The sequence below is a fragment of the Narcine bancroftii genome, chromosome 2, assembly GCF_036971445.1.
Source record: "Narcine bancroftii isolate sNarBan1 chromosome 2, sNarBan1.hap1, whole genome shotgun sequence".
Classification (NCBI taxonomy): Eukaryota; Metazoa; Chordata; class Chondrichthyes; order Torpediniformes; family Narcinidae; genus Narcine; species Narcine bancroftii.
This window is the reverse complement of record NC_091470.1, coordinates 157,524,670-157,537,041: the sequence shown is the minus strand read 5'-3', so window position 1 is coordinate 157,537,041 and position 12,372 is coordinate 157,524,670. Positions and strand designations below refer to the sequence as shown.

General features: G+C 41.0%; 1 protein-coding gene and 1 long non-coding RNA gene across 9 annotated transcripts in view; one reads left to right on the top strand and one right to left on the bottom strand.

Annotated features, from left to right (window-relative positions):
- LOC138754492 (neuroblastoma suppressor of tumorigenicity 1-like) overlaps positions 1–11,014 on the top strand; it is a 39,592-nt gene extending 28,578 nt beyond the window's left edge. For all 8 annotated transcript variants that reach the window (XM_069918828.1, XM_069918827.1, XM_069918834.1 and 5 more), the window contains 3 exons: positions 6,443–6,634; positions 8,261–8,372; positions 9,401–11,014. In XM_069918828.1, coding sequence (XP_069774929.1) covers positions 6,447–6,634; positions 8,261–8,372; positions 9,401–9,628 — 528 coding nt within the window. In that variant the 5' untranslated portion in view covers positions 6,443–6,446 and the 3' untranslated portion in view covers positions 9,629–11,014. The remainder of the gene's footprint in view (positions 1–6,442; positions 6,635–8,260; positions 8,373–9,400) is intronic.
- Positions 6,958–9,016, bottom strand: LOC138754495 (uncharacterized). The gene is made up of 3 exons (XR_011351796.1): positions 8,954–9,016; positions 8,690–8,805; positions 6,958–7,391 (listed from the first exon to the last, which is right to left on the bottom strand). It is a non-coding gene; the product is annotated as an uncharacterized lncRNA (long non-coding RNA).
- Positions 11,015–12,372: the final 1,358 nt, after the last annotated feature.

The following is a 12,372-nucleotide window of genomic DNA, read 5'->3' as shown; positions in this document are numbered from 1 at the left end:
GGTGACAGACACACACACTCTCTCAGGCATATACACAGCTACAAAAACAAGGACACACATGCACATCACATTCAGGGCCCTCCATAATGTTTGGGACAAAGACTTTTTTTCCTTTATTTTTCCCTGTGCTCCAGTTTTAAATTTGTAATCAAATAATTCACATGTAATTGAAGGACACATTCCAGATTTTAATCAAGGTTTTTGTACACATTTTGGTTTGACCATGTAGAAATTACTGCACTTTTTATACATAGTCCCCTCATTTCAGGGCCCTATAATATTAGGGACATAGCAATGGTGTGTAATATTAGTCATGTTTAGTACTTTGTTGTATAGCCCTTGCATACAATGACAGCGTGAAGTCTGCAATTCACAGACATCACCAAGTGTTGAGTATCTTCTCTGGTGATGCTCTGCCAGGCCTCTACTGGAGCCATCTTCAGCTCCTGCTTGTTTCAAGGGCTTGTCCCCTTAAACTTTCTCTTCAGCATATGGAAGGCATACTCAATTGGATTTAGATCAGGTGAATGACTTTGCCATTCAAGAATTTTTCAGTTTTTAAACTTTGAAAAACTCTTTTGTTGCTTTAGCAGTCTGTTTGGGATCATTGTCTTGCTGGAGGATGAAATGCCATCTAATGAGCTTGGAGGCATTTGCTCGAACTTGAGCAGATAAAATGTTTCTATAAGCCTCAGAAATCATTTTGCTACTGCCATCATCAGTTACATCATCAATGAAGATAAGTACACCAGTACCTGTGGCAGCCAGACATGACCAGGCCCTAACACCCCCACCACCATGTTTCACAGATGAGGTGGTAAGCTTTGGATCTTGCACAGTTGCTTCACGCCTCTTCACTTTGCTCTTGGCATCAGTCTGATACAGGTTAATCTTAGTCTCATCTGTCCACAAGACCTTTTTCCAGAATTCTGCAGGCTCTTTTAAATACTTGGCAAAACTAATGGTTTGTATCTTGCAGTATAGGCATTGAAATTCTGTTCATGAAGTCTTCTGTGGATAGTATTCATTGACATATCCACATCTACCTCCTGAAGAGTGTTTCTGGTCTGTTGGATGGGCCGTTGGGGGATTTTTCTTCATTATGATGAGAATTCTTCAGTCTCTGCAGTTACCAAACTTACCAATATGCTTTTTCTTAACGATGTTCCAAACAGTTGATTTTGGTAATCCTGAGGCTTGGCCGGTTTCTTCCTGTTTTGTTCTGGTTTTTCAGCCTCATAATGACTTATTTGACTTTTATTGGCACAACTCTGGTCCTCGTGTTGAAAAATGGCAACTACAGACTCCAAAGCTGATCAAAAGCTTAGAAGCAAGCCTGGCTCTCTTACACCTGCACCAATGAAGCAATTAAACATGCCTGAGCAATCACAAACACGTGAAGCCAAATGCCCAAACATTATGGAGGGCCCTGTATGTGCATTCAATCAAACATGCACACGCATTCACAAACACATGGACACACACGTACAGAAAAACATTCCGATCAGTCTGCCTTTCTTCTTTAAAGCACTGAAAAGGGAGGTCCTTGTGTCTGCAAAATATAATTTCTGCAGGAATGCTGCCTTCCAATTAGAAAGTTCAAATGTGTGTCTTGCAGCCAAGCCTGCTGCAGGAATTATCCCAAGTTGATTAGAGTTTGGATGTTTGTTTAAAATCTTTAAAACAGGCCAAAAACGGTCAAAGCCAATGCATTTTTAAATGACCAATAACTGTGTCAAACAATGACCTGCTCACCTAGATTGTTCAGAATAATGTTTCTGTGAAATGGCACTGTACTCATAGCACTAGTGCCGTGGTACTGTGCTCAAACCCTTCTTCAGATGCGTCCCCATCCTCTGAGTTGTCCACAGCACATTCCCCGTTGTGCAACGTGTGGATGGGTTGAGGACGATGTTAGCAAGGAGGACTATGAATGATGGACAGGCACAGATTAAGGGTTGTAGGCATTGGCATAATAGTTAGGAAGAACCTGATTGATAGATTGATTTACTGGAAGTGTATCAAACCTTGGATCTAAACTGAATTAGTCAGCTCAGCAACTGGGATGTAAATCAATGCTGGAATTACATCTACTAAGAGTGCTGAAGATGCATTAGTATCTCTGGAGGGTAAATATGCAACTGAAGATCCCATGTTGTTGCCTTGTCTAAACTGAGCTCACTGATTTCTGATGGCAACTGAGTGATCATGGATTAAGAAGGAAATTGGTGATGATTCTGCTAAGATTAACCTTACATTAACAGTGTGTCCAAGGAAGATTAACAACAGGCATAACATTTTCTCACATGAGGTTTTGGGGAAAACCCCAAATTGGCTGTTGATACCTTCCATGATTTAGAAAGGATGATATCTTGGGCAATGCGGTGTAGCCTGCACGTATTACCATTGTCTCAAGGCTACCACCTTGAAGAATTACAAACATTGTGTTGAAGGTCATATCAGGATGGTCTGTGAGTTGAGGAAATTGGTGATGGCATAATGTTGGCTTATTTTTTCCAGCAGTGCACCCTGTATTTACCATATCTTCCCCCTCCTGGAAGACCTAGAGCAAGAAAACACCCCAACCTTGTCATTCACATGAAAGGTAATTGAGTCAACACTGGTGTCCTCTCCCTGGCCAGGGTCCTCAGCACTAAGGCTCTTGTTACCCTCAACTGACTCTGCTGAGCAGGCCCTAGCATTTTCCTTCCTGGACCCAGGATGCTGAATCGAACACTCTATTTGGAGCCCTGTCATGGGAGGAGGTTACCAGACAGTCAGAGGAAATTATTCAAGGAGGTGCTCAAAGCTTTCTTGAATAAGTGCAACATCCCCACTGACTCCTGGGAACATTTGGCCCATAACCGTTGGAAGTGGAGAAAGAACATTGAGATAGTATTGGGAATCCTGCCCATCAGCCACATCTATCGGCATGTCTGCAGTGCCTGCATTTATCCCATTACCCACTTCGGAACTCATCCACCTGGACTGAAAGGGAGGTGTCCTCCATCCTTAAGGACTAGCTAAGAAGGAGAGCATAAGGCCAATTAAACCACTGGAAAGAGTTGCAGTTGATGGGGCATGCCATAAGGCTATTGTCTGCAGGCAGAGTTTAGTGGATACTTTGTTAACTCTTTGGACTCCTGCCATTTTTAACCTTTCATGATATACACTCTGGATTGAGTCTATGGGTAAACTACAGTATGAAAGGTTAAAAATCAATATGAACCAGCTGGTGGTTGGGAATAAAACTAGTCCCAGCAATCTGGGACACTGAGTTCAAAGGGTTAAAATGGAATAGATATCTAGAATTAGGAATTCTGGCACACAGTTCCTGGAAGAATTAACATTATTTCTGCTAACTTCCCATTTCCTTGTTGCTGATTGTTTAATAACAAATGATGCTCTGCTTTTGATTACCATGGCCTGTTTGAAAAGTTGCTTTTAAACTCCTTTTGCTCCATTTGGCAGATGGGAAATGTGGTTGTCTCTGTGCCGGGCCAACATTCAGTGTGTGAGATTTAAAAGCCTTCACTGGGGCCAGTTAAACAAATTTGAAGCCTCTCTGTCTGATGAAATATGATAGCTGAGTTCTTACACTCCTGCCAATTCAGATGGTGTGACCCTAACTGTAAAACATGCAATAGAACTTGCATGGGAATAATAAATCATTGTGTTCTTGGCATTAAAAAGTGAAATTTTATTATGATATCTCTGAATAAGATTTTTAAAAAATTATCAGAATGTTTCTTCTGCTTCATAAACAATTATTTATTTTCATTCTGTGCTATTTGGTATCCTCACTGTGACCTGCAGTTTCGGGGAGGGACCAGCCCCATATTCACTCCTGCCCCAGAAACGGTCCAGACTTCTTGACTGGTCAGCACAACCCTGTTACAGCACCACTGGCCCAGGTTTGAATCCTGCGCTATCTGCAAGGGGTTTGTACGTTCTCCCCATATCTGCATGGGTTTCCTCCAGGGGCTCCAGTTTCCTCCCATCCTTCAAAATGTATAGGTTAATTGGGCAGCACTGGCTCAAGGGCCAGAGGGGCCTGTTACTTTGCTGTAGGTCTAAATTTACAAAGAAATTTACAATTTAAAAAAATTAGTTATTGCTTCCATGAAGCCCGCTGGCAGAATCAGATTATGGGGACTGACCATTGCTTCCATTCCTCCAGGCTGTATGATGCAGAAGCCCCTTGGCAAAGGTGCCCTTATTTCTGGATGGGGGCCAATGAAAATCCCTCCTGAACCATTGGGCGAGTGACAAGGCAAAGACTCCAGACACACTCCGAGTGGGTCATGGCAATGCTTCCCTTTGTCCTTCTCTCAGCTCCCGAGGATGAAGACAGTTAATGTAGTTGGGGGTAGCTATGTAGCCTGTAGTCAGTTTGGTTGAAAAATCCAATAAAGTGGCAAAGCTCAGATACTGTACAGCCAACTTCCCTGATATATGAATAACCAAGAGGTGTGTACATGAAATGGAGATAGGATATGAATAGCAGTATTTTGCTTTTCTTGCAACTATTATGGAATTGGTTCTCAACTGTTTTTGTTCTTGTGGCAGTCTTCCAGATCATTATATTCCCGTGGGTCTTCATCAATCCATGTCAAAAGCTGGACAATCACTGAGTCCATCCCCATCATTTCACGTGGGCTTCTCATCTGCCCTTTCCCAACCAATTTCATTCCAAGGTTCACCCTCTCTGGAATGCATCTCCCACAAGACTTTTATTTTAAGATCAAATATTAGGGAAAAGCAAGTGTTTTTTGTACAGATCCTGAAATGAAGCAACGTTGTTTGCAAGTTGGACACTATCGTGAGAGGCCAATTTAAAAAGTATGTTGAGTTGATTTTGAAATGGAGAGATCAAGACAGATCACAATCCGGATTTATTGTCTTGAAATTCAGAGTTTTGTGGCAGCGTCCTAGTGCAAACATTCATATTATAACCATCTTATGACATTACTATAAAAATATAATAATAAAAATAGCAGTGCATGAAAAGTAAAGCAGTGTCTTTGGTTCATTGATTATTTAGGAATCTGATGGCAGTGGGGAAGAAGCCGTCCTTGTGCCACTCAGGGCTGTCTTTAGGCCCCTGTACCTTTTTCCCAATAGTAGCATAGTGAAGAGGGCATGGCCTGGGTGGTGGGTGTCTTTGAGAACAGAGGCTGCTTTTTTTTTTAAAGACGGTGCCTCAATTAAATGAAGTTTGGTTCCTGAGATGTTGCAGGTCGAGTTAACAACTGTCTGGAGTTGGCAAACATTGCACATCTGTGAGCTGTTCTTTATATCACTTATTCAACCTTTCATTGTCTGAGCATGAATCTTCACCAGAGGTTGGTGTAGGTCTGGTATCAACTAGATTGCACTTCATTTTGTTTGGTGAATAGGGGAAGAACGTCAACTTTGTGTCAGCATTCCATCTTTCACCATTTGCAAACTACTCTGGGGTAGAGTGAAATAATTCCCCTAGCCCAGCCTATCCTCCAGAAATTTGTCACCTGCAGAACAATATCAAAGCTAAATTCACTGGCTCACAGGAAATTCATTCGACAACCTACTCAACTGAAAAGAGGCTATGGGATTTATTGATTGGAAGGTGCCATAATGTGGTCAAGCACTGTAATTCTAATTCCACAGTCAGGATAGGGCAAGGGACTGTTTTTGGAAAATATGTTCAAAACAGACCTGCAAGTAGATCTTGCATCACTTCCATTTAGAAGTTTTCTTTTTATTGGCTGATTCAATTGCATGGATTAGGGGTTAAAATGGCAAGATTACACATGACGTTACTGCATGGAAACAGGCCTTTTCAGTTAATGGAATCTTCATCCACCATCAATTTCCCATCTACACTAATAAGAAATAGAACCAGCTCTGCCATTCAATGAGATCACAGCTCATCTGATGGTAAGATCATCTCTACCAAATGTAGATTAGATGACCACTTTGCATGCATCTGCCTTCAGTTGACTGGATGCCCTCAGCTTTCTGTTGCCCACCAGTCTCCTATTCTGACATCTGTTTGTAGCTTCACACAAGATTCCATATAAGCTTGAGTAACAGCTCTTCATCTTCCATTTGGCCTTTTCAACTCAATATTGAGTTTCAGGTAACTTGATCTTTCTGAATAGTTCTGTGTTAGATCACCCATCTGTAATATAAGCTTGTTTTTTTTGCCCTCTCTCCCTGCCCCATTAACATGGCCTGATCTGTTCAAAGATTCCTTGAAGCAAACTGTATGTGATATTGGAGATAGGCCAATTATTTTATCTATAGTGAGGAGGAAAAGCCAGAAGAAATCTGTTGAGGAAGGGGCATACACCTCTCTCATTCACCCCTCCCCCATCCTTTACTTGCAAGGATGTATCTATAGGCCGAGGTAATAATTTAGTTGATCTTTCATTACTAATTGACATTTTCTTTCCTCTAGGGCCATGGTGGAACAGTTAACCATAATGTTTTGGCTCATGTTGGGCATTCTGCTGCCATCTCTAGTTGTCGCAGCACCTCCTCCCATCAACAAACTGGCATTGTTTCCAGATAAAAGTGCCTGGTGCGAAGCAAAGAACATCACCCAGATAGTTGGCCACACCGGATGTGAGTCGAAGTCCATCAAGAACAGGTAGATATTGATATCAGCAAGTTAACCCAGCTTTCCAGAACATTTGAATTAAAATAACATTCATTTCAAGAAGCAGATCAAAATGCAGAGGAATACTCAGGATTGGTAAAGATGATGGGATTTTCCATCCTAATGTTCAGAGATATCACATACAGGAGCTCCTTGGGTTATGAATGAATTGACTTGTAGAAATTTGACCTTACACAAACTCTCCCATTCATTTTTAAAGCACCTTTCAAGATAGTGTAATGAAATGTTTCATGGTATTCATTAATAACCAGATACAGTATAGAATCCATTTGTTTAATTATGTAGAGTGTTAGGGTAATTATTCAATGACATGACAGAATTGTAGCAAATGTATGTGCAGCAATATGACATAGCTGTAGAAAATGGATTTCTGACTTACAAAGAAATTTTGAAGTCTGAATTGTTTATCATCATGTGTACCAAGATACAGCGAGAACCTTTGTTTTGAATGCTGTCCAGGCAGGTCAACCCATATTTAAGTACAGCAGATGGTGCAACAGTAAAACAAAAGTTCAGGATGTAATGTAATGTTGAGTACAGGGTACAGTTACAAACCGTAGAGTATCGAGAAAAACACAGTTCAAACTGTGCAAAGGCTTGCGGTCAGTTCTCAGGGACGGAAACCTTGTGTAATCCGGGGATTGCCTTTTTTATGAACATTGTGAAATTATTTGTGAGGGGATTAAAGGTCATAAATTATCCCAGACGAGTAATCCTCCTTGGCTTCCTGTAAGTACAGAGCAGGAAGTGAGTGTGTGAGACTTTTGACCTTGATCTAAAAATAGCCTTTCATAGAAAGTGGTGCAGGGATGGTGTAGCAGCATTATATATATGTTAAATCAATCATACATATCTCTTTGAAAGGACAGAAGTTCTTGCATTATGACTTTACTACCCCCGGCTTGGATATTTTAAGACTGAGAAACTGGAAATGTCATACACTTATTTTTGCTAATTCTGATTATTGGGGTAGTTGAACAGTTACTGGATCTCTGAAGACTTAAGAGTTTTCAACCGTCTGCTATGCTTCTTCTGTGGCTGATCGTACAGGGAAGGACTGCTTGCTTTCTTACTGTCTTTGAGTTGTGAACCAACATTGTCACGGCTCATTGACACTTTGAACTTCAAGATCTGAATCCTTGCGAAAAGTTGAAGAACATTGCACAACTCAAAGGGAATTCAGAGTCTTGTTGCTCGTGTTAAGTTTCATCAGAAGAAATGGACTCACTTCATTGTAAAATTGCAGTCTGTTTTAGTTTTGTTTTCCTGCTTGTGAATGTCTCATTCATGAGCCAATGTTGCACTGTCATCCAGCTCTATTTATATGGCTCACTCGCGAAGAAGGGGACCTGACCAAGGGCCAGAGCCTGCCTGCAAATCTGGACACCATGTTACGAGGTCACCATCTTTGGCTAGCAGTGGTCGTGGGGAGTAATAAAGAAAGGGCATACGGAACTCCACCTCACCTTGGTTGTCTGGTTCATTGATATTAATGTGATTAATCCAATTTTATCTCAGCCAAAAAAATGTGGGTTGACTTACAAGAACAATGAAACAATATATTAACAGAAAATGGGTTTTTTTTCCCCCCCTCAGAGCGTGCCTTGGCCAATGTTTCAGCTACAGTGTGCCCAATACCTTTCCACAATCAACAGAATCCCTGGTTCACTGTGACTCTTGCATGCCAGCACAGTCCATGTGGGAAATTGTAAGTAACAGTGTCACCTTCCTGTCTTTGTACACTCTGCCTCCCTGACTCAATGAACACAGTCGCTCTGTCTGGATATATGCATCCTATTCGTCCTTTGATCTATGCACTCACACTCGCTGCAGGCTTTCAAACCCCCTCCATCTTATCCCGACATTTGGCCAGGAGATTTCTAACCTTTTTTCCCCCCCCATTGTTTCGATTGAAATCCTCATCAGATCCTTTCATACTCCCTCCTACAGATTCACTGTTCAAACATAAAGATTCATTGCATTATCTCCTTCTCTAAAGTTCTTATCCAGAATGTCAAAGCTTACCTTCTCATCCTCCTGCAACTTGCCAGCTTTTAAAACCCATGTCTGAGGATTCCAAGCTTCACATCCTGATTAATTTTCATCCTCTTTTTTTTTTACATCCCATCAAGACTCTCCCACTGCAATAGAAAAAGAAAATATTGGAAACAATCAGCAGGTTACGCAGCATCTGTGGAAAGAGAAAGAGAGTTAGGAATCCCATCTCCCCTTCTTCTCAGATCTGAAACATTTATGCTTTTTTTAAAAATAGAATTTGCGTGATTTTACTGGTCTGAAGAATGTCCAACGTCGACCAAAATGCGAAATCTCCATTTCCTTACACAAGCTTCGACAGCATACTGGAAGTGTGGTAATTAAAGAGGAAGGACTTGCAACGCACGCCATCGATACGTACTACTCATTAGCCCATTGTTCACAGAATGTCTGCAGTTAATCTTAGACTGCTGGCATTCTGGGAAATTAACTAGGGATCTAGGAGATAAAATATGGGAATGGCACCCTCCTTCCCGTTCTGACCTTTTTAAGCAGCATGTGTTCCGGGAAAAAAACATAACTGATTCAGTATCTCTCCCTCTGCAGATGCTGCCTGGCCTGCTGTTTTGTTTTCAGATTTCAAGCACCTGCAATTGTTTTTCCCTAATTTTCTTGCACGGCCAACAGGTTATCTAAGTCACAACAACTTCAAAGGCTCAATCCTAAAAATATCGCTTGCAGGTCAAATTGGAATGTCCTGGCAACGAGGAAATGCCCAGGGTAGACAAGCTGGTGGAGAAAATTCTACACTGCAGCTGCCAGGCCTGCGGCAAGGAGCAGCATCAAGATTCTCAACTTTTTAACGGAATTCTAAATGAGGAAGAGGCCTCTCCAGGAATAGTTGAACCGCATCATATCATTCACCGTGAGAAGGATATGGCTCTCAAATCTGCCAAAGAGGAAGCCTAGCAAAATGGAGAAAAATATGTGGTATAACAATTCAGTTTGTTTTATTTGTTGAGGTTATAGAGGGGAAAAAAAACAAAGTATAGCAAAATTTAAAAAAAAAAGAGAAAGTCTTTAAAGAATAACATTTGTTGTAGAAATCCCATTCAGATAATAATATATACCTCACTAAGGGTCCAACAAAGTATAATTAGAATTTGATGACCAGTATTCGGTTCACAATACCAGAAATCAAGGCTTGTATCTGACAGAAATCCCTGTGCATAGCCATTTCAATCGCATAACTATTTGTATATAAAATTATAGTTTGTAAATCTGTATAAACTTTTTTTTCAAAATCCTTGCATTTAATTTTCTGATGATCAATTTTCTAGACAGGGTGAGAAAATGGGAGATAAACATGGAGAAGGAAATTGAATCTCAGCTACAGGAATAGTTTGCGAGCAACCGACATCCAGACCGAGACGAAAAAAGTATTTCACATATGCATACGAGGCGCAACATAGGGTCAGAGATGTACTTACAAACACACCAAAATGAACAGAGAAATGAGGGACACACACACAGACACAGAAATGGACGTATAACAGCACAGGCTCGTGTGCATATAAATACATACAAACATGTATACACGCTCACAAAACACAGATTGGAGAACACACATGCACGCACATGTGTGCAGAGAGAAGAGGGAGAGAAAGATAAAAGCCATGTAAGTGAATAGCAAGGGTGGTGTTGGAAGAGAGTCACTTACATTCTCAGATACAGGCAGAAACATAAACCCATCAGGCAAGAGGGGGTTACTGAAGAAACACACTGCCACTTGTACAGCACTTATAAGTGACATTTATTTAGATGAATTTTGTGTAATGATCGAGTATTTTTAATCCGTAGGAGTTCAAACCATGCATTTGATGGTGTAGTGCGTGTGGTGTGAGTGCTGAAGCAGCATGATCCTTCCAGCTTTGCACCCTAACTCTGCAAAGACATGGGCAATTCCCTGACGGGTTGACAGTGGGGAGGAGGGGGCCTAAAGGATATTGACCTTTCCACTCCTATCAATTAGTGGCTTTCACTGGTGAGTGTACGTACATGGATAGCCTGAAAGTAGAACTGTCTACTGTTGGACACTACAGACTCCTGGGTAACGAGTCTGTGTGTGATATCAGTGTTCAATGCTATTGGAACTATGCGTGTAGGAATAACTCTTTAAAAAGAAGCAATAGAAGGTAAACTTAAAAGGTGGGGGCTAGGGAAAAGCGAATGTTGGGGTGGGGGGGAAAATGTGATATCTCATTCAAATCTTGTTTATATTATTGTGTTCTGCTCAAATTCTGTACCTATATTTTTCCTTTTGTAAACCGTTGGATTAAATTTTGATGGATGACACCTGATTTGCCTTGTGAATCTCTAATGATAAATATAGAAAGGAGTGGGTCAAAATTTACACTGTAGCCACATGGTTGTAAAATGCCCAATTCTATCCTGCCTGATCAGGCCCACTGTAGTAAGAAATGTACAAAATAGGCCGCAATAACATGGTCATAGAGTTGTATAGCATAGAGCCAGGCCCTTTGGCTCACCACACGTACCAGCCTTTATGCCATCTACAGTTACCTGCATTGGGTCCATACCCTTCTATGCCACTGCCACTATGGAATGCCTCTAAAATGGAGTAATTGCTTCTGATTCCACCACGTTCTCTGTATGTAAAATAAATGCTTCATCGTAATGGTGCAGGCAAGGGAACCAAATCCTTTGCAGTATAGCCTTTGTGCATGTATGGAAAAGTCAAAACCGAGTCGGGTAGACATGGTTCCACTTAACTGGGGAACAGGAGATTTGGCAATGAATATTGTATCAAAAGCTGCAGAAAAATTGAGAAAGGCAAGATGAGTTGCTCACAGATAATGCAGAGGTAAAAACAGCATCAAAGATATTGAGGACAGGTTGGATGGCTAGAGCTTGCAAGAATATAGGGATTTTGAGAAGAGGGAGCCAAAAATTTTGAAACATGAACTTAAGAACAAAATAGGTCTGGACTATTCATTCCTTCAAGCTTTCTCTGCAATTGTTGGTTTTCAACCTTAACTCAATTTTCCTGCATTATCATTGGAGCAGAATGGTTGGTGTAGCGGTTTAGAGCTACACCTTTACAGCACTAATGATCGGGTCTGGGGTTCGAATCCCATGCTGTCTGTAAGAAGTTTGTACTTTCTCCCCGTGTCTCTGTGGGTTTGCTCCAGTTAACTCCCACCATTTGTAACATAGGTTAATTGGGTGTAAGTTGGGCGGCATGGACTCGTGGGCCAAAAGGACCTGTTACTGTGCTGTATATCTAAATGTTTTAAAAAAAAAAATTAAATTTAAAATTTAATCACCATATTTCTCATTCCTTAATATTCAGAAATAAATCTTTCACTGCTTTGAATAAACTCAGTGACTGAGTCTCTATTACCCTCTGGGGAAGCTTCACCAGCCTCAGGAAAAAAAATCCCATTATCTCAGTCCTAACAGGTCCACTCTTGTTCTGAGATTACAATTTCAGGTTCCAGAATCCTCAGCCAAGGGATACATTCTATTGCTTGCACTGAAAGGTAACCTCACGTTGCCTTACATTATATTTCGCCAGCCATGTGGTTCTTCACTCAGTATATTTATACCCCATCAAAGCTTCTTTACACCTCAGTGGACAAAAACATTAGTAAAGTTGCAAATATTACATTCAGTTTCCTCAGTCAAATCAT